This window comes from Strongylocentrotus purpuratus, unplaced genomic scaffold, assembly GCF_000002235.5.
Source record: "Strongylocentrotus purpuratus isolate Spur 01 unplaced genomic scaffold, Spur_5.0 spur5_scaffold_13, whole genome shotgun sequence".
In the NCBI taxonomy this organism is placed as follows: domain Eukaryota; kingdom Metazoa; phylum Echinodermata; class Echinoidea; order Camarodonta; family Strongylocentrotidae; genus Strongylocentrotus; species Strongylocentrotus purpuratus.
Window position 1 is genome coordinate 2,493,988 of NW_022145598.1, and position 27,698 is coordinate 2,521,685.

The 27,698-nt window shown below is 37.4% G+C and overlaps 1 protein-coding gene across 1 annotated transcript; it reads left to right on the forward strand.

The window, feature by feature from the left end:
- The first annotated feature begins 1,250 nt into the window (after positions 1 to 1,250).
- Positions 1,251 to 27,314, forward strand: LOC100891736. Its single transcript, XM_030982708.1, has 9 exons — positions 1,251 to 1,575; positions 12,425 to 12,535; positions 13,556 to 13,783; positions 14,251 to 14,337; positions 14,877 to 15,149; positions 19,106 to 19,312; positions 23,232 to 23,276; positions 23,837 to 23,915; positions 24,719 to 27,314. The coding sequence occupies exons 2-9, from the start codon at positions 12,433 to 12,435 to the stop codon at positions 25,518 to 25,520; spliced, it is 1,824 nt and encodes a 607-aa protein (XP_030838568.1). The 5' UTR covers positions 1,251 to 1,575; positions 12,425 to 12,432; the 3' UTR covers positions 25,521 to 27,314.
- Positions 27,315 to 27,698: the final 384 nt, after the last annotated feature.

Below are 27,698 nucleotides of genomic sequence, written 5' to 3' on the forward strand. Positions count from 1 at the left end.
GCCGTTTACATTTCTATCATCACCGTCTCATAAGGGCTGAGGACAGACCCCCGCACACATATTGTCTTCTCTCCCTCTTCCCCCTTTTTTTTTTCTCTCTCTCTCTCTCTCTCTCCCTCTCTCTACCCCTCCCTCTCTCGCTGTGTCTGTCTCTCCCCCCCCCTCTCTCTCCCTCTCTCTCTCTCTCTCTCTCTCTCTTCTTCACTCCCCACTCCCTTCTTCCTTTAGTTTTTCTCTCAATCTTTAAATATAAATATCTCTTTGGCCATTCGATGAGGGGGGGGGGGGGTGTTTTCGTGCGCCTCTACAAAATAATGTATGAAACTCTAAAAAAAAAAAAAAAATGGTTTGAAATAACTTTATGTCATCTTTTATCACTACATTTGAATCAAAACACTCGCGGTTACGGAAAGCAAATTCACAAATCGCATTCGACAGCAATTAGTCACAGTTCGATGGAAAGTATGTCACTGGTATCGTCATTGGACGGGTGTGTGTATGGGGTGTGTGCGGTGTGTGTGTGTGTGTGTGGAAGGGGGTGGGGGTAAATCTTCTTGTGTCCATATATTTCTGCAATTCGCCAACTTGTTTCTTTTGTATGTTTGAATGATCTGTATTTGTTACAGAACAGATGCCAACTGTATATTGCTTCTCCCAAATCGATGCGTACAATTATTTGGTAATACCTCAAAACAAACGAAAAGGCGGTGTTAGTCGTGTTCAGGCGCGTACGCAGAAGTGGGGGGGGGGGGGGGGGGGGTGGGGGGATTGAACCCCCCCCTTTGGTATTTTGTATGTGTGTATTTTGGAGAAAAACCACTCCCCCCCCCCCTTTGATTTTTTGTTTATCTTACCCCTCCCCCCAACGGAGCAAAATGTCAATTTTTCACATTTTGAGACCCCACCCCCCCCAAAAAAAAAAGTGTCCTCTCACCCCTCCCCCCCCCCCCCAGCGGCTGACTGAGTGGTTGCGATTTTTGGGGGACCAAAAAAAAAAGGTGTCCTCTTACCTCCCTCAATCACCCCCCCCCCCGCTTATTCAACGGCTGGCTGAGTCGTTGCTATTTTGGGGGGACCCCCCTAAAAAAGTATCCTCTTACCTCTGGCCCAGTTTATTTCCCTATCAATCCTGATTCTCCTTCCCTACTCTTATTTAAGTTCCTCTATTCGTTTTTTCCCTCCCTCCTTATTTTCATATTCACTTAGCCTCTCTTTCTCTCTCTCTCTCTGTCTCTCCCTCTCTCTCTGTGCATATATCTGCATCTCTGTCGCTCAGGCTCCCCCCTCCACACACACACACCTCTCTCCATCCCCCTCTCTCTCTCTCTCGTTCCCTCGATCAAAACTTGGCAATGGTCGCTAAAGGGAATGAATACTCACATCACACGAGTTTACTCTTACAATAACCATCGCTTTTGTTTCCAATTCTGGCAGGGAGCCCTGCTTCACGGTGCCTCGTCATCCGTTCGTTTCCTGCACGGCCCGTCCCCCGCGACCTTCGTATCTATGTTCCGCTCACTCGATCTCTGGCTCAGTACTAACTTTAGCTGTATTTGGACTGCAACGTGCATATCGGTAAGTCGAGACAGTAGCATTGTGTTTTATATATAGTCGCTGTTATTCTATGTTAAACCAATTTAACAGTGTTTGGACATAGTAATGCTATTAATTTAGTTCGTCAAACAAATTGAATAGTTTTCTATAAAGCTAAATTGAATAACTATAGTATAGGCCTACTAAAATTATGTTCGTTGTGTTTTGAATGCGTTTCTTTTCACAACGCATACATGGTTTGCTTTTAACACAATATTTCACGCACCTGCCGTCTCTAGCAGCATAGTGTGATGGAATCCACCTTGCATACTTTACGTGTTGCTATGTCGGATATCCTCCGAAGAGTCGTCTATTAAGTATTGCCTTTTTGTGAAGGAACTAGTTATTATAGCCTATGTAATGAGTTAACATCTAGCTTTGCAAGGTTTTATAAAATTAGTCTGTGGTTTATGATTAATACACGCAATTTAGAATATGAATGAAATGTATTAGTTTCAAAATTCACGCATGGATGGCTTATCTGTATTACCTGTTATACACTCTATTAATACCGCATTTGTAAACGATTGGAAATTAAGTGATGAGTGGTTTTAATTTAGGGCAACCTCGCTTTTGTAATAAGTTTACTAATTATGTATGAAAGCAAAAAAATAAGAGAACAGAATGGCGAAACTTTGAAATAAATCGAACCAATTTATTAAAATATGAGAATACTGAATCTATGCAAATCTCGAATTGATAATTTGGTTGCCAGATTACAACGATTATAACAATTCTCCCATTTAGTGTGTACAAAAATATAATTAATTGTTCTTCTCCCTTCGGGAAATACTCAAATAATATTCTGGATAACGAATTATTATACGTTGTATCAAAAGAAAAGACCCACTTGAGTCATACGAAATTCGTTTTGTCTGAAGTTGACCACGACTTCATGTATGTGGCAATCCACTGACCAAATTGCCAATTTGAAATTCACATAAACTTAGTGATCTCATAATTTCAAACATTAATTACTTTCTTATTATGGTCCGATTTATTTTAAAGATTTTCTTCCCTCTGTTTTCTTTTTAATAATTTTCAGTTTTTTCAAACAAATGCACTCATGACAAAGATTGGATTGGCTTTTGAAACACGACCGTGTTAGAGCATAATTCAAAAAGTTGATGCACAAGGAATTTTTGAATTTGCCTTTAAATCACGTTAATATAATAATAGAGGTTATTCTGTACAATGAATGTGTCCCTGACTAGATTTGGCACTTGTCCATTTATTTCCTATAAACATAATGAAACATAGTGACAATTGACGAAGGGTTCTCTCAAGTGAAGAGGTATCGTAATGGAGCACTTATGTCCTTGAGGGTGATGATTTTTACTTCATTGCTCCTCTTAACCCGGATGTTAATTTGATGTTCATTGTGTTTGGATTAAAACATGCGCGCCCGTAAAATAGGCGACAAGCTGGATTCCTCACCAGGGAGTTGAGCATGTGTACTATGATACTATGATTATCCATCTCCTTCTTATTATTCACCTGTCTTTTCGGGCTCCTTAGTAAGACAATGTCTTTTAATGCCCTCCCATTAGTATTATCACCATGACTAATATCATATTAAAGGTCATATCCGTATTTCCTTATTCTTAAATGAAATAAATGAGATAAAATTTAGAAAATTACGTGCGGCCTTTAAATAATTCCTTTAAGGATTTTCCAATTGAGCAGAAACTAGAAGAACACAGGCCTCTTTGACGGAATATTGTTTGTCTCAGTTTGTTTCCGGATGATGTTGATTCATTTCCTTGTTTCATAAAATATCTTCTTACATACGCCATCATCCGACATGGATTTTTCATGAATTAAAATAAATTCTCTCATCTGAAGTGTATGTCAAAGTGACTAGGCATGGACTTCTAGTCATCGGACTAACCTGAATATTAAGAGGCATAACTTTGTTAGAATTATAATCGCACGTACGAAGAGCAACTAAACATCGTAACCGCTACTTTTTAAATTGTATCTATTTGTTAAATAACAATTATAATAATAATAATAATAGTAATAATAATAATAACAATAATAATAATAACAATAATAATAATAATAATAATAATAATAATAATAATAATAATAATAATAATCATAATAATAATAATAATAATAATCATAATCATAATCATCATCATAACAATAATAATAACACTAATAATAAAATGCACTCATGTATGTCAGACTTGACACTCCTGGTGCTCCACAATTAGTATCCCTCACTTTACCTTGGCTGCCATTATGGCGCTCTAGCATTTCAAGGAATTAATTCTTACCAGGTACCCTGGTTTACTCAACACCCCCCCCCCCCCTCCTTAAGGAATAATAAAAAAAAAAAAAGTTTACCTTTTGTTTACTTCCCAGGGGGTAGGCCCATCTTCTTTAATAGTTTTTTACTCCCTTTTTGCCCCCTCCCCTGGATCCGCTACTGGTTCTATGTGCCGACTGCAAAATAAGGCAAGCACAATTATTTTATATGCAAAAACCAAAGTAAATAGTCTATGCCGCGGACTTTTAATTGAATACTGGTAGTTCGATATATATATATATATATATTTATATCTATAATGTATTTGAAATTTGATTTGTGGTGTTTTGTTTGAGTTCCTGAGTAAAGATAGACATAAAATGATTCATTGTTTTTATAGCGCCGAATAATTCGAAAATTAAGAAAGAGAGAGAGAGAGAAAAAAAAGAAATATACTACTAAAAAGAATTTCGGTTTTAAGTTCATTGACTTTGGGTGAATCGTGATCCTCGCAAGGAAAACTCATTTAAGCATTTCCTGTTTCCTGTAGTAAAGAGAGAATGACGGGAAACAAGAAAGAAAGAGAGAAAAGTAATAAAACATAAAAATAAAAACATTAACAAAAAATGAGAGAAGGAGAGACAGAAGTAGAGGCAGAGATATGGATAGATAGAGCGTGAGAGAGAGAGAGAGAGAGAGAGAGAGAGAAAGAAAAAAAGAGGTAGAGAGACATAGAGAGAGAAAGAGAAAGATATATATACATATATATATATAGAGAGAGAGAGAGAGAGAGAGAGAGAGAGAATAAATTCACTGTATACTCATTACAACGTTTCCTGTTTCCTGTAGTAAACACAAGAATTGAGAGAGAAGGAGACACAGAGGCATAGGCCGAGCTAGGAGAGAGAGAGAGAGAGAGAGAGAGAGAGAGAGAGAGAAAAAAAAATAGATACATTTACTGTAAACAATTTTAAGGTCTATCCTTTTCCAAACCGGACTTGAGATGTCAAGTTTCCAAAGTAAATAATGACAAATACAAGGACATTTTCTTTAATAGCTTTTTGATCAATTCGTTATGGGTTCCATGAAACCAATTAGTTTTAGAAAGCCAATTACAACAAGCCTCGATAATTCTTAAACCGCAATTTGTACCACATTGCCAATAATATAAATTATTGATATAATTGTGTATTCGTTAAAGGTAATACAAAGTTTTGGGAAATTTTGAAAATTGAGTGGATAGTGAATCTTAATTTTTTTGATATATTTGGATGCCTCTGTGGATGTATTATAAGCACTAAAATAATTAGCCCCTAAAACACTTCTGTTTTCGAGAAAAATGGAATATTTAAATTTACCGGTGCTCCCGGTAAATTTTGATAAATTTCAAATAGCGCCTATGGCCGTACAATGGTAGCTGCGACCATGAAAATCTCATAATATGTAGTTGTGATATATAATTTTCAAACGGGAATAGCTAATCGGTCGATTTTAGTCAAGAAACATTGTTTCATAGCTAAATTAATATCTTGACCTTGAGAGGGAGCTATACAACATGAAGAGTTTATTATTTATAATTTCATAACTTCAGACTCGATTTCAATCGCGACAACGATCAATGAATATTGTAGGAACGCATATGCTTCCAATATTTTAATTTGAACCGAATTCATGACCCCATACCAAAACTTTGTAATACCTTTAAAACAACGCTGCTGTCATACTGATGCTGCTTATAATACTACTACTACTACTCCTACTCCTACTAATACTACTACTACTACTACTACTACTACTACTACTACTACTACTACTACTACTACTACTACTACTACTACTACTTCTACTATTACTACTACTACTAATAATAATACTGTTACTACTACTGATACTGCTACTACTACAACTATTACTTCTTCTTTTACTACTAATGATATTATACTACTACTACTACTACTACTAGTACTACTACTACCCGCCTTCTTCTACTAACATCACCAAGGGATGATGGGGGCGCATAGGTTGGGGGCATGTATCCCTGCCCCGACCCCTCCCCGAAATACATAGGCCTATGCAGATATCTATTTAATGGATACTTGGAGAAGGGCATATAGTTTATAATTTCATTTTATTTCATGCACTAAATTATAAATGGGGGCATTACAAGAAATTCACAAATTGTAAATGACAGACAATATCGGAGATAAAAGGGAATATTTGGTACCTATACGTAAAACTACAGCTAGTAATTCGTATATGAAAATACACACGCTAACACATTGTGCCTCATAGCTTCGATTCGTCACCGGTGTGTCTAGAATCTGTCGACCATGTACTGCTGTGGTTAGTTAAAATATGAATCACTCTGGGCAATCTTGTTTTAATCAATGTCAAACCTGTCGTTTTGCCCTACGAAGGGAGGTATCGCCTGGTTAAACACGCACGTCGCACATTGCCCGTGTACATAATCATGTGGAAGGTTCTAAAGTTGACGATTTTAAGTGTAGAATGGCCTGATGGGGCAAGGTTTTTTTTTATAAAGAATAGGGAAAAAAGACTATTAAACCACTTCCTGAAAGTGTCATTCAAAGTGCCCCTTTACTTCTGCATTGTTTTATCCCTTGACACGTCACCCCACCTCCCACACATTCCCCCTTGCTCAGTAAAGGACATACAGCGGGAGGGGCGGATCCAGGATTTTCACAATAAGGGGGAGGGGGACGGAAATAAATAATCTGCTAAGTCATGAACAAGAGTTAATTTTAAGTAATACAAATGGAAAATATGAAGAAAGATAGTGAAGAAAGGTTACTACGTTTGTCAGTTTCTGTTGGGGATAGGGAGGGGGTCACGGGCAGGTTACGCCCTTTAAAACCGTGTCTCTCTTTCTCTCTTTTTTCTTCTCTCTTTCACTCTACTTAACAATTATTTCCATACCTTTACTATCATTTTCTCACCCTCTCTCTCTCTCTCTCTCTCTCTCTCTCTCTCACTCTCTCCCTCACCCCCTCTTCCCCCTTCTCTCTCTCTCTCTCTCTCTCTCTCTCTTTCTCTCGCCCCCTCTTTTCCCTCTCTCTTATCTTTATTCCTATCCTGTAAGGTAACACCCATTTTTTCCTCATAAGCCCTTCGCTAATGTGGGAGTGCTTGCAAGTTCCTACCCTTCCCTATCCCCGACCCCAGTAGGTGCTAGCAGACTTCCTACAAACTTCCTTTCAGCGGTCAGCTTGATATAAATTTCTTCTTCTTGATATGCCAAGAAAACCTCGTTTCACCCACTGGTTTGGTTTCGAGTCCTGGATCTCTGAGTTCCAAGATCTTTGCCTGCACTCCCCTAGTAAGGGCGTGTTTTCTAGTTTGACGCAGGAGGTCCTATAACGCCTGTTGCATATTATCTAATGACGTACATACGACTGCGTCAACGACTTCCGTCACGGTGGTATTCAAATTCATGTTCCAAATCCAATTCCAATTGATTCAAATTCAAAGAAATATAATCGACACGAACTTGAGACAAAATGGGGGGGGGGGGGGGGTGCAAACGTCGTTTTGGAATAATGGCGCATGCAATGTCTGTTAACAACCATCACAGGAGCTGAAGTTCAGTTTTATAAGTGTCATACATGTACATTTTAGAGATTTTTTTTTTAATAGAAATAGGTATTAGAATTATGATATTTGCCGATAGATATAGATGTACTTATTTCGCAGGAAATAGTCACCGAATGCCGAAATAACGACGGAGTGCTCCATTCACCCCCCCCCCTTAAGGTACCATGTCAAACCTACGACTACTTCTCTATTTTACGCAGTATTAGGGCCTCACAATGGAACTGCTCTGTAATAGTGTACAACAAAACATATCCTTAGTCCCTTACTTGATTTTATGCTAGTCATGCCTGTCACAGCCCATGACGTGAATCCGCTAAGACGAAGGCAGTGTTGTTGTTTATTGTCTGTCTTGAACGTGTTGAAGAAAGACACGTCATGGTCATTTCAATATTCCTGATCTTGCGTCAATTCCGACCGCAATAAACTTGTGAAAACAAACAAACGTCATTTATAAACGGTTAGGTTATTTTTGTGATGTGAATTCTGTGTCATGCCATTTTTGTTGTTGACATCTTACTATCAATATAATATAATAACTAGAATCGTGACTCTAATCCTCCCGGCTTGCTTGAATTCCGACCGCACTGAACCTGTGAAAATAGAACTCACGTCATTATTTTATAAACGGATGGGCCATTTTTGTTTGGTGTTGTTAATTATGTGTTATGTTATTTTGATTTTGCTTTGACATCTTGCTATCAATATAATACAATAACTAGAATCATGACTCCAATCCACCCGGCATGCTTGAATTCCGACTGCACTGAACCTGTGAAAACAGAACTCACGTCATTATTTATAAACGGATGGGCTATTTTTGTTTGGCATTGTTCTGTATTATGTTATTTTGATTTTGTTTTTAAATCTTACAATCAATATAATATAAAGCAGTATCATGACTTTAATCTACCTAATTAGCTTGCATTATGACCGCAGTGGACTTGTAAAAACTAAACACATGTCATATAAGAATGGTGCTCCCGATTGCTGTGTACTAGTATGGTTAGGTGTCATATTTTACTTTTGTTTTGACTGTAAATATCTATCATAATAATCAACATACGATATTAGATAGGATCATACAACTTTAATCCACCCGGTATGCTTGAACGGTCCGGCAGCTGTGACGTGAAAAGCGCATGTCATTCACAAACGTGTTATAAATATTAGAGTGTCATTTCCTTTTGTTTTGACTGTAAAATACATCTAACTATCAATATAGTAAACTACAAATGCCAATATCATGATCGAATAACGAGTAGAGCAAAGCCAACACCCACGACAAAAACACCCCAAAAGCAACAACAACAACAACAGGCGACACAAAAGCTGGAGGGAGGGTCGGAGGAGGGAGGGCTTGGGAGGAAATAGGAAGGGAAGGATGTCGTCATGGTGCCCTTGCACAGTCATTTTTATATCCGAACTTTTTCTCATTTTCTCCGCCAAAAGGTCTAAACCTGGGACGATGACTGTTGTATTATAATTAGACACCGAAAGTTATTCATGCAACATTGTGCCAGCTTAAGTTCCATCTTGTTGTCTATTATCTTATTTCCTTTTTTTTTTTTGTGGGGGGGGGGGGGGATATGAGTCTAGTTCCAGCTAGCACGAATGCGCAGAAACATAGCAATATATAAATCAAATGCAACATGAAATTTTAACCAGAAGAATAACGCATTTTATTATAATCTGTGTTTGATTTCTGGATTGAGCTTAATTTCTACTTCTTAAGCAAGAATCGACGATCCCTAGGTCTATCCAGTGTTTTTCTTTTTGTTCGATGTTGTTGTTTGTTTGTTTAATTGTTTGTCTGCTTTTTTTTTTTTTTTTTTTTTTTTTTTGGGGGGGGGGGGGCACTTCAGAGCCCCCTCTCCCTGGCCTCTCTCCCATCACCCCTCACCCCTCATCCTCCCTCTTGACAAATAAAGAGCCTTGGGGGCAAGTGGAGCTTTTGAGAACCATTTCGGGGAAAACAGATATATTGTCTAGAAACTTTCTGACACTTTGAAGCAAACCAGCACATGTCTCTCCTTATCTGATCTTGACTTTCGATTTGCAAAGAGTTTTATTTTAATCGCCGTAGGGATCAGCAGATCAGCAATTATTTATAATTATTGGTTGATTCAGATACTCTTTCCTGAACCGACAGCGGTTTTGTGGTGATTGTTATCAACATTTGTTCAAATATTCGCATGAAGTTGACACCGTTATGGTCTATCAACCTATAGATGTTTTTTCTGTAAAAGTGAGTCATTGTTTACCCATACAGATTCATCGGTGGGTGGCTCAATACAAACTGCCTTCAAAATAACACTCCTTATAATATTTGGATTGGCCATGGTTATTCAATCCAAATTTCCCATCATATTCTTTTTGAAGGTGAAATGACGGAAACTATATCACGGTTCACTGACTTCAAATAGTTAGTGGAATGCGGTACATACAAACAGTCTGAGGATTATTATTATTACTTCTAAACGATTTGCATTTCATTGATTGGAAGCAAGAAGTAGTGTGTTATCACAGCTAAATGCTGAATTTATCCTCCTGGTGAACTTTAATAACACAGTGTGCTATCGGTGAGTTGATACAGTCTTATTTATACGTTATTTCACTATTTATTTGAACATGTATTTATAAATAATGTTTGATTCTACTTGATACAGCTAGATTTCTTCTAAAACTGTTACATGCTATTTTTCCCGAAGATTAATGTCTTTATGAAATTAGTAATGTCGTAGTTACTGACAGTGTCACTTTTGTCAGTTTGTTCTGGTTAAGTTTTTGAAAGGTGGGTCTCGAGTATAAAACAAAAACAAAGGTTGAAAAGCGTTGTTTTATCAAATACGTGTGCATATTTATGTATAAATTAAAACAGGGGCTATATGATATGCTTTAGGATGGATATGAGCAATTGGTAAAGATGACACAAAACAAAATCAATCGCAAGAAGAAGAGTTACAAACTTTTAGAATGGCATATAGGCCTTTTAGTCCTTTTACGTTAAAGGCCCACTGCACTACTTGTAGCTACTTGCGCCCTCTATATAACAAACAATGCCTAATTGGTGACCATTGGTCCCCCATGATCCTCTTTTTCTTATGTTAACTGAGAGCTGAGTTGATGAGATAACCATCTGTCCAGTGACCTTACAGGGCAGTCTAATCCCTCCTATAAACTACGGCAGATAAGCTTTAAAACAATAATTATTAAGGACTTTTTCATTTTCATTAGTAGTAAAGCCATATTTTTGTAATATTTTTTTTTATTACACATATGTTGTGTTGTTCTTATTTTTGGTGACGGTGCTTGTGGTTGGTTTGTTGTTGTTGTTGTTTTTTCTCTTTTTTCCCTTCTTCTTATTTTAGTTAATGAGCGTTGTGGTGTATATATTCTTGTTTTCAGTTTAGACTGTTACAAAAGGTTATTGCTAATTTAACTTGCAAGGTACGTGCTATCTCCCTTTCAGTTATATTTTCGCCATGTATAGTCATTTAAGATGGTATTTGGTATGCTTGACGTCATGGGTAAATTTTTGGACGTACCCATGCCCGTGCGCGCTTCACGGGGGACTGCATTTGTATAAATGGCAGGTGTGATTTTTTTTTTAGACCAAATTTCCAAATGAGTTCGTCATGTGTAATGTTTATAAAAGTCCATTTGCGTTTTTTTTTCTCCATTCCATACTAACCTAAACCATGGACCTAAACACACTAAGTCCCGCCATCTCCACTATCAAGCAATCTGTTTGATATCCTCGTCCAGTCAGTGGGCCTACAGGCCGAAGTGTCGGGTGAAAAACTTTATATCCTATTGAGCTTGCACATGTGCGTGTTATATGAAAAGAGGGTCAGATCTTTCTAATTGACCAAATCACCAATTGAGTTTCTATACCGATCAAATCGGTAAATTATCTCATTCATGTCTGTAATGAATTCAATGTCTAGTTATAATTATTATTATACCTGGGGATATTCCAAGTTTTGTTGAAGGACTACAATAGAACTTGTAACTGGACCTATTTCCTGCTCATCATTTCAATAATTAGGATACCGTGTGTGGAGTGTTGTTATAGATTGTTCTAAAGCTTCCTTTACAGACACAAGTTAAACAGTACATCGATTTATGCTGCGGTTGATTTGTCTCCGATTACTATTGTGTTGTGTTCGTAAGGGTTTGTTTTTAACCTGTTTCGAATTGATATAATTTATCTCTTGTTTTAATCACTACTCCTGTCTACTGTTACATACATATGCATATGCGTTTATTTGTACCGAAGTCTAGTTTCGTATTTTTCTTTGTCTATGTCTCTATCACTCCCTTTCTCTCTCTCCCTCTCTCTCTCTCTCTCTCTCTCTGCCGCTCCCTATGTTATCAGTCATCAATGGCTTTCTGTTAGCAAATTCCCATCCAAATCGATCTGTATCCCTATTTATAATCTCTTTACCACTCTTTTTTGTCCAGCTTCTCATCAAAATAATGATTACCATGATAAGGATTTCGGTTGATAACCCCCTCTTCAAACAATAACTCTAGGAGATTTACGCTGTTAAAATCATAATCAATTCATTACATTAGATTTGCATGTAATATTTATATATGTTTTTGTATGTGTTTTTTTAATTTTTTTTACCTATTGTATTTTGATATTGTAATTTTAAGCAGGGGATGATCCCCGATAAAACTCTGTGGTTCTTGATCACCCCCTCTGCATGTTCATCTTTTGTTGTAATGCTTTTATATGTGATTGTAATTTATATTGCCTTTTATGAATCTGTGGAAAAAAATGAAATTGAAATTGAAATTATGATACTTTGATATCTGTGAAAACAACGTATCTACACCATTGTGTTAGCAAAAGGTTGCAAGCATCATGCTGTTAGGACAATACTCATTAATAACCTGTTTTGGAGTCTAATGCAATACTGTTTCATTTTCTCCTTTTATAATATCTGTTTGCAGACATCACGATGATGGTTCAGCGAAGCGCTATTGTGAGTCTAGGCTTTGTCATCGAACTGGGGATCTTTTATGTTTGCTGTATTTCTGGAATGGTGTGGGCGAATGCCTCAGGTAATTATCAAACATGTGTTTATTTCACAATATTTTGTTTGACTCATCTCTTCCCCGAATACTGTCCATGAACTGATACATATTTTGGGCATTCATCGCTATTTAACTTTTCTGGCAGTAAATAACTGATCGAAACTAACTCATGCTCTATTATCTTTGTTTTGTGTTGTTTGTTTATTTTTCAGTATTATTGAACGTGAAGGTAGTCCAATCAATTCATGAACACTTTTTTAGTGATCACAAAATGTTATTACCTGAACAAATCATGAAGCTTCAAAGTTTCAGAAATATTAGTATAGCATTATAAATGTATTAACGCAGGTCTATTGGTTATACCAATTTAGTAACGCCGTACAGTACAGGCATGTAGGTGGGCATTATGGTAAAAGTATTTTTGTATGAGAGGAAAATAGTTACTTTTTATGTGAAACTCAGCACCTTACCAATATGATTTTTAGGCAACTAACATTTTGCTTCTTATATGCTTATAATGTTTGAGTTAATTTCCATCACCCTTCATCTGTGTATGATAGAGATCGAGAATGATTGAAATTTCAATGTCTTTTTTAATTTTTAACAATATTTTCAATTTAATTTTTAATTTAGATTTTTGGAAAATAAAATTGAAATTAAAAATTGAATACAGTAAAACCTGTCTTAGCGGCCACCTATCTATGAAGACCTCCTGTCTATAGGGGTCACCTATAGTGCCTCTCTCTCTAGCAAGATATACGTGTTGTAGAACTTGTCTAGGAAGACCAACTGTCTACAGTGGTCAGTTTTCCTGTTTATCTTGGCTGGCCTTTAAAGATGGATTTCACCGTACTTTGTTTTAAATTATTGATGACTCTTAAATAGGAGCCTTTCCTTTGGTGGAAGGAAATTTAAATCTACTTGAACATTATCATTATAACAAACTAGGGGTTGGTTGAAATCCATAATGATAGTGTTTGAGAATATTATCTGGTGGCATATGTTGTAACTGGCCAATTTAGTAACCAATATTCTAATTTAAAAAAGGGGACGTTCGTTTGGTTGGAGGAAGCAAACCGAACGAAGGACGGATTGAAATCCACAACGATGGTGTTTGGGGGACCTACTGTGGCGACTCTTTCGATGTTCAGATTGGCATGGTGATATGCAGACAAGCCGGGTATCCGGGAGCTGCCATGAGGTTTCAGACCAGTGATGAATTTGGACCCGGTACGGGACCGGTTTATTACAACGGTTACATGTCCTGCGTTGGAGGTTCGTTTATATTTTGTATTATTTTGTCTTGTGTTCATATACTACTAAAACGACAGTGATGATCTCAATGATCGTTGACAGTTTTGTTGAATCAGTTTAGAATTAGACTTTAAAATACGTATAGGCCTATTAAAAAATGGTACCTCGTACCTCATGTTACTTATCGCTGAAGATGTAAAATGTTCGAAAATATTTTCTTTGCGCATATGCAAGAAGAAGCCACACCCTTTATGAAAACCTTCGTATTGCATAATGTCTGTAAACTTTAGAAAAAAGGTGATACGGTGGGGAAGGGGGAAGGGTGGGTGTCGGGACATTTGATAAACATAAAGTTTTAGAAGATTTATGAAATATTGATTGTAAATTTCTTCAATCAACTGTCCGGATACACTGACAAACGATGCCTGGGTATACAATTTGGGAACGGAAATACCATGACACATATTTTTTTAAACTTTTGTTTACAGAAGAAAGTAGTCTTGCACAATGTCACTTCACGAACTACAAGTACACTACATGTACTCATGCTAAAGACGCTGGGGTGATATGTAAAGGTAGGTATAGCTCCGCTATTTCGTTTGATAGCCATACACCAATAAAGTTACCGCTATACTACCGAAGTGTTCGGTCACAGGTTCTCCAGAGTTGCGACGTATCGTCCCCGAATACCAAGTTAATATTCGAGAAGGCGAAGCAATCGAGCAACACCTTATAACAATTTTCTTTGCTTTATAAATCTTCAAACTTCATTAATCTGTTTTCTTGACATACAATTATTCGAATTTCTTGTGACAAGAGTCGAGTGTGTTCGGACACTCCTCTCTTCACCAACTCATTTGTTTACGAATAGAGAAATTAATCTGTATTATATTACCTAGTCCAGCCATTTGCGGGCTTCACGCTTTTCGATCGCAGCACCACACGCGACATCATTATACCAGTCCTGTGGCAGAGGTGTCGCCGAATCGCTCCGATGTCTTACAATTAAAACACAGAAACCAACCGTAATGTTTTTTTTCGTAATATTAAATTCAAAGAATCATCAAATTTAAGTCCTAAATGACCCAAACTTCCTTTTCTTTCATGGAATCAGAGCCTGGCTACCTCGGCTGCTATCCCGCTGATGGATCCAAGTTCCAGCCCATCCTCTCCCTCACATCATCCGCGGGCAGTGACAGTGTGGACGATTGCCTGACTCTCTGCCGGTCCGATAACATGTCATACGCTGCTATGTCGGGTAGGAACTGTCACTGCAGCAGCCAGCTACCAAGCAACATCAGCTCTAGTAAAGTGACAGACGATGAATGCAGCACCGCATGCTCGGGGAATTCCCGCCAAATTTGCGGAGGTCCCAAACACTACTCGGGTAAGTTTGCTTTTAGGCGAGGGCTCGTTTTTCTGTTCGAACTTTCTTCCTCTAGTAAGGAGCTGGCTACAGAAAAATCTTCTTCCAACCCTGTTGATTTTTTTGCTTCAAACAAATAAATGAGCTTAATATTTGAAATTATGAGAACATAGTTGAGGGTACACACTACAAAGGACAACGTGTGTTATTCATCATTTCCTAATATCAAAATCTACAGGTGAGATCATGAATTCAATTCCTAACAATAAAGAATGATTTTCATAATCACCGCATTAACAAGAATTATCAACTTTAAACCTCTTGATGCCATGAGCTACAATAGGGAGGTAAACTTCTGAAGGGAATTAAAACAGATGGTTAGCCCAAAATTGAAAAGCCATCGCAAAACTTGATAACTTGCACACAGCACTTGTGGCATAATATTTCAGCAAACAGGCAACCCCAAAAATGGCAAAAAGAAAAGAAAAAAAATGGATGCATTCTAGGAAAATCTGCACAGACAATAGAGAAAGATCAACTTCTGTTTAATACTCGACATTAACCCCCAGGGACTGCGAAACATTCATGTAGCTCTGACAATTCGGTCTTCTGTTTTCCCTTACACCTCATGAAACTGAAAGCTTGGCAACGTCTTTTCAAAGATTTCATTTGGAACCTGGCAAATCTTCAACCTTCATCATTAAATATAAGGGGGCAAGGGAAAGGGTACGGCTATTGTAGACCTCGTTTAAGTGCAGCTGACTTAGTTTTTGAAGGAAATTATGGCACATTCAAGTAGGCATGACAATAGGCTTTTATGCGTTGCAGGTGTTTATGCAGGAGAGGGGAAGATATAAAGAATTGAGGGCAAGGACAGAACGGAGAGGGGAAGAGGCACACAGAGAAAATGAGAAACAGAGGCAGAAAAAGTATTCTGAATCAGGTACTGGGTAAAGCACTGTCTTTACAAACAAATTACCATCATAACTGTTAGAGACAGAGATGGTGGGACTTAGAGAGAGAGAGAGAGAGAGAGAGAGAGAGAGAGGATAAGGATGGAGATGAAGAGGGAAATATAGAATCAGAGATAGATATATAGATATACAGATGGATAGATAAACGAACAGATAGAAAGATAATTATAGATAGCTTTTTTTTAAATACGGCTAAAAGGAGATACAGAGAGAGAGAGAGAGAGAGAGGGAGAGAGAAAGAGAGAGAGAGAGAGGGAGAGAAAGACAGGGCCTTGTTTCTCAGTGGATCCCTCAATTTTCACAGTTTTCCTTTAAAAAAAGCACACATGATTTGCAACAATAAATTGTTTATATTTTCTTTTATAATTTGATTAATGATTTGCAAAAAATACATTATGGTAAAGTATATTGGGTGGTATTCCGGTAGCGCGTACTAAGTTAGCGCGTACTTATTTAGTTCACACTTTTATGGAGTGCCTGTTGCAAACTAATTTACCCTGTACAGATTATTTTAATCCTTCAATGAAAAGTGTCAAAAAAAATAATTTTGCAATGAAATGGGAAGAAAAAGATAATATGAGTATGAACTAAATTTCTACAAAGTCTTTGGTAGATTATCTTTGTCATGAATATTGAAGGAGGAAGATGAAACCTAGCATTCCATAGAAGTGTGAACTAAAATTCTTATTTAGTCTGGACTTAGTCCCGGCTTAACTTATGAGAATACCACCCATTGAATTTCTTATTTAATTTAATTTTTCATGAGTGTTTATATTAATCGTTTCTGTTAAAAATTATCTCAAAACTGAAATTGAAACTGATTTATATTTATATTAACACCATAGTAACCAGTTCCTTATCTGTAATGCGAGATAATTCTATTCAATCGGGACTACCCTACCGTTACTGCGAAGGGTAATAGTTTTCAGGAGTTGAGGTAATCTTCATGATGGGTTGATCAATTAGTCCTTTCCGTTGTTATGTCCCTACCACCGCCTCTATTTTACAAAACCCCGTTCATGGTAGAGATCATTAAAGGCCCTTTTAGTTTTAACACTACGAGGGACATTGAGACAATATTTTGTATTTCAAAAAAGACAAAGACGAAATTAAAGTAGACAAACAAAAAGAGGAAAATATATCATTGTGATGATAGTGACCGGATTTGATAACAACCGTTTGAGCAAAAACCTATGATGACATACAATTTACACGGGGCTAGACAGGTATTTCCCGATATTGGTTTTCATTGCTTAAAACGTCACCATATCATTAGATGGATACTTTGAGAGAGAGAGAGAGAGAGAGAGAGAGAGAGAGAGAGAGAGAGAGAGAGAGAGAGAGAGGGGGGGGGGGAGAAGAAGGATGATGAATCAGATGATGATGATGGCAAAGATTTAAACAAACAAATGTATGCAAATAAAATGATTACAAAATTGATACAAATAACAAGATAAATACAGAACAATTGAATTGAATTTAATTTATTCACCACTTTCATAAAATCATACAAAGGCAAAGAATACAATAGTTGCTTGCAAACATAGATAAACCACTAAAATGGAAAATACACTAAAGGAAATTACGAAGGTATAAAAGGTATATTTATAGTTGCAAGCCTCCCATGTCCCTAGACTCTCTTGTGAGCCAATGTACCTTGTTTCACCCATATTTTAAAGATTTAATATATTCCTGACACTTGTAGCATCTGCTGTAATTGATGACACAGAAAGATGCAAGCTTCCAAAGCCAAACTTAATCCCCCTTTCCCCATGGGGGAAACATCTTTGGCACGCGAGAAACAGAACCTAGAAACGATCGACGCGGTTCGAATGGTGTGTGTATGTGGGGGGGGGGGGGGGGTAGCATATGGCTTCATAAGTGTGATACTCGTGTGCAGGTCCACATGTTAGAGGCAATGCTACTTAAATATTATTTTTTTTTTTTTTAAAAGACAACAAAAAATAAATTGAAAATTGGTGTTGTCATGTCACTTGAAACAACCCACAAGCGTTGATTCGCCATATAACCGTCAAAGTGAAGAACATCCCGTTTTTAGATCTATATATATATTATGGACTTGACGAAAATATAGTGTATGTCAGATACTCCAATATTGTCTTAATGCAACGTACCGAATGCACTTTGAATATTAAGTTCTAGTGCAATACATATTCAATGTAATTTGAGCTTACAGTGACAAGGTTCCTGTCCATTTATGTCCATTTGGTTGGTTTGGTCAATTTCCAACTTTTCTTCTGAATATAGAGTAAATAGGTAACGTGTATTAAATCACCGTTTGCCAAGAAGACGTCGATTTTCATTTAATATCTTCCTGTTCCCTTCACCTCTCTCTTCCTCTCGCTCTCTGTACAGACCTCAGACTCTGTCCTTACACCCTACTCTCTCCCTCTCTTTCTCTCTCTCTCTCTCTCTCTCTCTCTCTCTCTTTACAGACCTCGGGCTCTGTCCTTACCCCCTACTCTCTCCCTCTCTTTCTCTCTCTCTCTCTCTCTCTCTCTCTCTCTCTCTCTCTTTCTCATCTCTTACATTTCCAATGTTCAGTTACTTGTCCTCTTTTTCTTTCTCTCCCTATACCCCCCCCCCCTCTCTCTCTCTCTCTCTGTTTTCCTCATGGTCTCCCTATATCTAGTTGTCTTCTACGTAACCTTTTTTTTTTTTTTTTTTTTTTTTTTTTTACAGCATACGTACATCAATGCAAATCGTTCTTTGTATGCTAAAAACCGAAAACAACAAATGTAAAGAAGTGTTTTCATTATTGTATTACACCATTGAAGAAAAAAAAAGATGTTTTTTTAAAAACCGTCTTAGGATTCATTCTGAGAACACACGTATTGTTATTCATAATTTTGTAGTAACTTATCGTATTGATGATGCGGGAGTTCTGTTCGGCGGCTTATTCGCCATAGATCCGCATGGACGCGTGGGGTTTGGATACATTTTTTTTGTAATTCATTTCCCCCCTTCTTTTCTCTGTTCTAGTTTTCAGCACAACCGATGGATTTTGTGACCAGCTTTCCCCTCCAGTGAACGGCACACTTGATACAACATTCACACGTTTCGGCACCACCGTCACTTTTGGCTGCTTCCCAGGGTTCGAGTTAGAAGGCGCGAAGAAGACGCAGTGTGTCAAAAGTGAGACGCACACCAGCGGATTCAAGTGGAACAGTGTTCCTCCGATATGCACAGGTACAACATTGAGTGTGCACGTGTTTTATTGTTGTATTCGCGGGCGTTGCATACGCTGCGTCAATTCCATAGCGCTCTTGCCTGCGCTAATCGAAACTGTACAAGCGATCGGCTGATGTAAACCAGTAATTTTATGCAACGAATACGCTGTTCATATTATACACCTTGTTTCGGGGTACAATGTCACTCTCTTTATGGCATGTCAGAGACTACATAATTCACTGATGCCGTTTTACGTCATACATCTGACGTCTCGTGTGCAGCTGACTGTAACGGTTAGGCACAGTTCTTCACCGGTACTATCCGCGATTCGGTTTGTCTCGTTTACAGCAATATCAAATCAAATGAAGGGTCACTTTAACACAAGTAGTTATCTAGTTTACACATTTCTAAAAGGCCCGTTCGTCAATGAACTAAAACAAAAACAGAATATTATGTTTTTTGTTAAAGTAGTTCTTAAATTACATCAATGTATCTGGTATTGCGTAAATCTTTAGAATACCAATAGGGATGTTAAGAAACCCTGCTCACTAAATTTTTTTCGAGTCGGTTACAATTCTAATGAAAATGGTCGCACTTTCATCATGATCATGAGTTGTAATATGCTCGTTCCCTCTTTTTGAAAACACCCCTATCTGAGGACTGCCAACATTTCCGAACCCCCTTTCGCGGGCTTTTTGCTGGCTTTTCCTGCATTGGAGACCCCCCTAAATCATGAAAAATGCTCAATGTACCCCCCTAAATTCGGAATAATTTCTCAGAAGTCCAAAGAGATGAGCGAAAAAAGGAAAAAAACACCTCCTTTTTAAAGAAATCTCCGGGTGAAAAGTTAATACACCCCTTTTTTTTTACAATTCTCGGGCCGGACTTTGTCGCACGAAAAGTACCCCTTTACCGGACATTTTGGTAACACGCATGGGGTCATTCCGACCCCGGAGTGGGGGGGGGGGGGGGGGGGGGTGCTCACTATCCTTACTGCTTCACGGATATTACCTAACCTAGTCTAAACAAGATATATGTCATTTACTTTTGCAGCAAAAAAGGGTGTAGATACCCTTAATCGCCTCAGTCCAACTGATGATATTCTTGGTAACGTAATCTCCAGCAAATCCGGTTTGACCGGAACATCCGGTGTATCCGATGTATTTGGTAGGACAGTTGTTTTCTCCACTTCACTGGGCGTATGATACCACTACTTACAACGGCACATTTCACCTATTTAATGAGGCATTTCATCCGATTTACTAACTTCTAATTATTTAGATATTTCAAAAAAGCAATCACGTACGGCAATTTATCGGTTATTTTGGTTTTTTTACCCACAACTTTCTCAAGCGAAATACAATATACGGTTCAGACTGTCTAAAAGTTTCCCCTCGGGCCACGCAATAATCGGCTTGAGGACGGTTGATAGAATAGAAAATAGAAAATTCCTAAAACGAATTACAGTTCAAGTCCGTCATCTTCCTCATAATTATAGATTTCTTATCGGCGGGTCCAAAATTTACCTCATCGTTATGTAGAATTCGCTTCGGTTGTTTAAACGGACTATTTACAGCCCACTCCCCCTTCGCCAAGAAAATTGAGGAAAGGGAAGGGGGACGACGCAATGATTGCTGGAATTACACGCTCCTCGCATAAGATACACAGACACCTTAATATAATTAGCACAGATTAGGGGAACTTCTGCCCCTTTCCCTCTCCCTTCCGCCCCTTCCCTCTCCCTTCCTTTCCCTCCTGTATATCCCTCCCGCGGTCAGATGTGACGTCATTGTGTCCTCAGTGTGAACCCATTCAAAACGGATTCTTATTCTACACCTCAGTTTCTGAAGGATTGGGCCAGAATGGTTATTTTACATACATCATTTTATAATTTTGTGTGAGATTCGAAAAGAAAAAGAAAAAGGAAGCAGAAATTAATATATTTTGAACAAAATAACATGCTGTGGATATATTTCTTTCAAGTGTTTGCCATTCGAAAGGTACTTTAGAAGACTAAACATTAAAGGTAATACAAAGTTTTGGTATGAAGTCATGAATTTGGTTCAAATAAAAATATTGGAAGCATATGCGATCCAACAGTACTTAGTGATCATTGTCGCGGTTGCAATCGAGTCAACAGTTATGAAAATATCAATAATCAACTCTTTATGCTGTATAGCTCCCTCTCGAGATCAAGATATTAATTAACCTATAAAACAATATTTCTTGACTGAAATCAACCGATTAGCTATTCGCGTTTGGAAATTATATGTCACAACTACATATTCTGAGATTTTCATGGTCGCAGCTACTATTGTACGGCCGTAGGCGCTATTTTAATTTTTTTTAATTTCCCGGGAGCACCGGTAAATTTTTATATTCCATTTTTCTCAAAAGCAGAAGTGTTTTAGGGGCTAAAAATTGTTGTGCTTATAATTCATCCACAGGGGCATCTAAATATATAAAAATTGTAAAGAATCACTATCCACCCAATTTTCAAAATTTACCAAAACTTTGTATTACCTTTAATGAATGTTGAAGATAATTATGTCACAGCATTATCATTCATAAATATATGTATTATATCAAGAGCAGGTCGACTTTTCCAATGCTCTTTGTACACACTGCTTTGCATTCAACGATGAGGGCTTTGTATTGACTGTGCAATATTCCCTGTGCAATATTCCCTGTTCTTAGTTACCGAAGTTGTGCCTGACTGCTGACTGGTCATAAGACTAAATACAACGCAGGACTGATACAATGTATATTCATCTCTTCATACAACATATTAATATGTATGTCGTTGATACAAACCACAGTTTTCTCATAATTAACATTAGTAATAGTTTGGTACCATATGGATAACTCATACGGTTGTACTAACAGTATTGGTATTTTTATAATGTGTACAATCAGATCATGAATAATATCATAATGAAGCATACATGTATTAACTGTTTATATTATCCATTTATCCTTATCAGACTTTATTCTCTCTGCCTCTCTTAATCCATTATACTCTTTTTTAATTGTTCAAGTTTCACAAATATACCTTTCAAAACCTATACTATAATGGTTATCATAATTCATGTCAATACATTTCTTCCACTGTTTTTATTGACAGGAATTTCATAAAAGCATACGATTTCGGCCTGCTGACATTTTAAAAATAATTTCGTAACGACACCTGTGTTTCTAACAGGCCGAAGATATCACATGAATATTTTTCTACATTACAAATTGAAAATAAACTTACTATCTGAAGGTGGTGAATATAAAACATATATTATACACTGACTTCAATCCAGACACAAGCTTCATCTATGGGCCCAGGCGCGTACGCAGGGAGGGGGGGTTAATCCCCCCTTTGGGTTTTTATGTGTGTATTTTGGAGGAAACCCCCCTCTTTGTTTTTGTTTTTGTTTTTGTTTTTTAAATATGTCCTCTGACTGGCCGAGTCGTTGCGAAAATGTTGGCCCGATTTAAAAATGTTAACCCCCCCCCCCCCTAAAAAAAAATCCTGCGCACGCTACTGTATGGGCCTGTTTAACTGCAATAAGATGATCTTCATCCCATATATTTGATTTTATTTCATGTTCATTTATTTTCCATATACTTCATCACAAATTAATTTTTGATATGTATGGTCATATAAAATCATAAATAGAAAAAAAGATCGCCATGCATAAGCACAGCTTTAGCTGACGTCCCCATCATTATAAGTGAAATGTTCATACCATTAATTTAACTAGGATCTCTCAAGCAAAGTACAAAAAGTACAAATTAAAAAAAGAAAACGCTGTAAGTTGCTAAGTAGATTATTAGTTTCTCAATTCCCCTTCATCTGTGGCTAAATTAAGAACAAATTCGTTTAAAGGGAATTAATCACATTCACATCTGTTATTGATACGTTTACATACTTTGTTTTCCCCTTCAGAAACTACTCCTGTGCCACCGGCCCCGTCGTCAGGCAGCAACGCAGGTAAACATTCTCGATGTTTATATTTAACCGTGCTTACTGGAGTCGGATGGGATATGTGTTAAGCCTATGGGAATTATATAAGTTAGGACTTTAACAAGTTTTTAACTAATCCATTACTATGCATTATGGTTTACCTGCCGAATGGAAAAACTAAAGGGGAAAACATATAAAAAGTAAAATCTGTGTGCAAATTTGAATTGCCATAGTGATGAGCTTGATGATTATAAAATAATGTTAGTATTCGTGCTGAATAGATGTTATTAAACATACAGTTTAGTGACTTATTTAGATAACGGTCAACCATCCGTGTTATTGTGTGCACACCTCAAATAAATGTTTTAAAAAGAGGGACCTCTGCGCACGGACCTACAGAAGAACAGCATTTGGCTGAAGTTGGTGCCGTGCACAAAATGAAAAAATAAACTGAAGTGAACTGAAGGGAGAGGAGAGGAAGGAGGGGGGGGGGGGGGGGGGGGTAAAAAGAGACGGAGATATAGCCAATTAAAAAGAAAGAAGAAATACACCACCATCTAAGGTTTATTTTGCTTTTCTCATTGCAGGTATCATTGTTGGAATCATCAGTGGAATTATACTGGTTGCCATAGTGATGACCTTGTTATTTATCTACTGTAGACAAAGGTATGAGATGAACCTCCATTACCTAGGATACTTAACCTAAGACACTTTATTATTTCTTCATTGCCATAATATGGCAACAAATAGAAAATTAAAAGAAAGCAGAACTATATTCTCCGCATTATCAAACATTTGAATAGAAAACGTCGGACTAAGCTCGTGACTTCTCGCTTACAATAATTCAAAGTCAGAGACTTTGTTACATCGCTGAAGAGTTCAGTCCCACAGTTTTTTCAATGTTCCTATCATGTATCATCATTTTGAAATGAAACTCCATCCTCTTGACCTAATATGTACTAAGATGATATAATGTCTCTCTAGAAAGTCCAAGTTTCACAGTTTTCGTTTAGTTAATTGACTACTTATGAATTTCATTTTTGCTGTATTTGTCTATATAGGGGTTAAAAAATTAGTACACGCAAAAGAGTCAAAATTGATACATAGAGGATGCATCGTGTTATGGAACTAGCTTTTAAATTTTTATGAAGTTGTGACGTACATGTTCCCTTTCCGGGGATGTTAAATCGTTGACTAGAAAATAAAGTGATAATGATAGATGGAGGAAAACAAATTCGTAAACAATTCTTTACAAGAACTTTACAAGAATAGGATTATGGTACTTCGTCGGGTTTCAGGAGGGCTTTTATAAAGATAACCGAAAGGTAAATGGGACATGCCAACTTAGAAATAGACAAATCGAAAAGGGAATATCTTATGAAAGACATAGTGAAAGCCTAATTAAAGGGGAAAAGTTATGATGTAGATGAATAGTTTGTAATTCATCAATGCGTTTGTTTTGTCTACAGGAGGTCGAAGTACGAACGCAAGCCGCTCCATGTTCGGTCATCCTGGAGCCCGCTCCACCTCCGATCCTCCTGGACTCCAACCCACCTACAGAAGGAGGCGATGAATGCTGAACCACACATGTATGAGACGACTAGCCAAGGAGGAGCTAGTCTTCACTCCACTCCCATGCACCGCGCCCGAACTCCTGGGAGCACCTCCGAGCACGAGTACGCTAGCTACCACGAGTTCCAGAATGATCTCCTTGTGGAGGATACAGCTCTCCTGCACTCACCAATCGACAAGGTGCCCAACGGTCGTCTAGCGCTAAAGGATGACGACGATTGTGGCAGTAACAGGAACAGCTCCATCATGGTGGTCAATGAGCTCTACAACCCGCAACAGAACCCTGATCGTAACATCTACGAGATCACCGAGGACGACTTTCGACGCTTACGCGAGTCGCAGCTGCTTGATAACAGAGAACAGCCCGCGTTGCCTAGGAGAACCTCACGTGATGCGATGATCAAACCGGAAGAACATATCTATGAACCGGAACCACTTAGTGAGTTGTCGTTCGCAATCGACAAGGAACATGTGTATAGCTCAGCAGACTACGCATACGCGGACGTTGACCCTAGGGATAGTGGGCTGGGGACTCTGAATATGAGCATGCGATTGCAGGGCTCTCTTCCGTGTTTTCATGAGACAATGGTGGAGAATGAGCTTTATGTTTCATCGGATAATGTAGATGAACAACCGACCGCAGAAGAACCTGACAGCACTGTCATGGTTGAGAATATTCTTTACCAGCCACAGACCTAGCCACAATGATATACTATGTATCATCATTACATTTGAAGAAACAATATCAGGACCTGATAGATCATCTACCGATTTTTATTGTGCCAAGGTTCTGTCTCATAATTATGCATAGTGCCATAAACATACATGAATCCATGTTTGAAAAAATACGATGTAATAAACGGCTGATAGCTGAAGCTGATAGCATGACATCGATATTTTGCATCTCTAACCAAAAGAGGTTTTTGAAAGAAGAAGACAGGAACTGTATAGTTATTAACGCGTGAATGAGGGCGCTCTTGATTTTCTACTATCAGAGCCATGTATACAGAAAGTTTGGCAAACTTGATTTCACTTTGTCATAACTTGTCCAACAAAGCAGTATTGTGCCCAACTCGAACTGAGTTTAATAGCCAAACTCGCCTTTTCAACATGACCAATGGCTTTGTCTACTGTTTAGAGCCTGTTCAGTTTCTTGACTTGTTGATGACTACTGGAGACCTATTATGTTGAGCGTCACAGAACATTTTTGCTGAAAGTAGTGCTCAATTAATTTGTAACGTCAAATGGCGTGATAACCATTTTGGGGGCGTCAGATAGTTTTGTAAAAATGTAGACAGTCGGGATTGATATCGATTTTTACGATCCTTACGGTGTCTCAGAGTTTATCAAAGCTATATGAAGTGCCTTATTTCTTTCTTTTGTGTATAGGTTTTCATTGTTTGTTGTCATATAAACATTCCCAAAACGCTATTTGTTACGTTGGTGCAAATGTATGCTCAATGATGTTATTATTATCTGTGGGGGAAGAAGACAAAATGACACTTCGATATGTTTTAGAGGGAACAAAGTCATTTTTAGTCAAATGCAAATACAATATTTATACACATATGAAATTATTGAGTTGAAATTGAGATTGATTGAACAAATATACTCCATTATTCTCTTGATTTTTATCCCACAACTTTTGATATAAATCAAGAGCGGTTTAAAAATAATAGTAATTTATAGCTTGTAATTATGGCGACTGTAGGTATTCATTTGTCGACAGGATGTAGATTTAAGTAAACTAGCTTGAAAAAAACAAACGAAAAGGTATATATTGTTCTCGATTATAATCTGGCGCAGTCTGGTCTTTCATTCCTTAAATGTACATATACATTATCTATGACCTCGTTGTCGATGCTCATTTTCCTTTTGAAAATTGTATCTTGAATGTAAATATTTTTTGATGCATAAAAACATAACAATGTATTTATATCTTTTTATACCCATTACTAACGCAATAGCACTATTGTAAATATTTTTATATACCGTCCTGGTTTTGCGCTGTTATTCAAAATGCCTTATTATTTTTTTCCATTGGAGTAAACCATCTACAGATACAAAATGATGTAAGAACTAAAGAACCTATCAAAAATATTCAATCTATAATATTTTGCCATAAATCAAACTTAAATTAACATTTTTTTAATCAAGATAGGCATGTTGATGATGTTTAAAATGCGTTTATGTAAAATATGGCTTACATAATTTTTTTGGAATAATGGAAAGTTTATAATTTAACGTTTTCTTTAGTTTTGTCAGATGGTGTTGAAAAAGGTTCATTTTCCCGCAATTTTCTCGAGTACTTTAAGGTGTCTTCCATTATTTCACGTAATGTTTGAGTAAGACTGCTTGTTGTAACCACAAACATATATACATTGTACAATCTCGGTTCGGTCCTCCTCTTACTCTGTCGCTGTTGTGTATTTGATTACAAAAAAACGTATTGCATATATTTTCATAATAATAAAGAAAAATTAAAAACGGAAATTGAATACACAAAGAATTGATTCTCATGTATTTTATATCCTTATTTGTATTGATTTGTTCTAATATTTCTAAAACAACTATTTCCACCACCTAAATCTTCCTCATAGCAACCATAAATGTCAATCCTCCCCCCCCCCCCCCCCCCCCCTCCCCCACACACCCTCTGTCTTCTTCTGATACTCCTCTATTTCACTTGCTTTCATTGCATTATTCAAAACGAATAGGCCAATACATTTTCTTAAGTTTTATAAAGACACAATCATTATTTAACTTAAATCTGTATACTGCCCTCTGTAAAGAAAACCGCACATGCAATCCTCAATCCTTGTTAACTCTATTCTTATGCCTTTACATCGTATTTGTAATACAGGTGTATTGCATTAA

What these genes read in the sequence shown, in the direction of transcription:
- LOC100891736 (XM_030982708.1), top strand. Translation starts at nt 12,433, where the DNA reads ATGATGGTTCAGCGAAGCGCTATTGTGAGTCTAGGCTTTGTCATCGAA. An exon ending in GGTGTGGGCGAATGCCTCAG is followed by an intron (nt 12,536 to 13,555) that starts GTAATTATCAAA and finishes AATTTAAAAAAG; the next exon opens with GGGACGTTCGTTTGGTTGGA. An exon ending in TTACATGTCCTGCGTTGGAG is followed by an intron (nt 13,784 to 14,250) that starts GTTCGTTTATAT and finishes TTTTGTTTACAG; the next exon opens with AAGAAAGTAGTCTTGCACAA.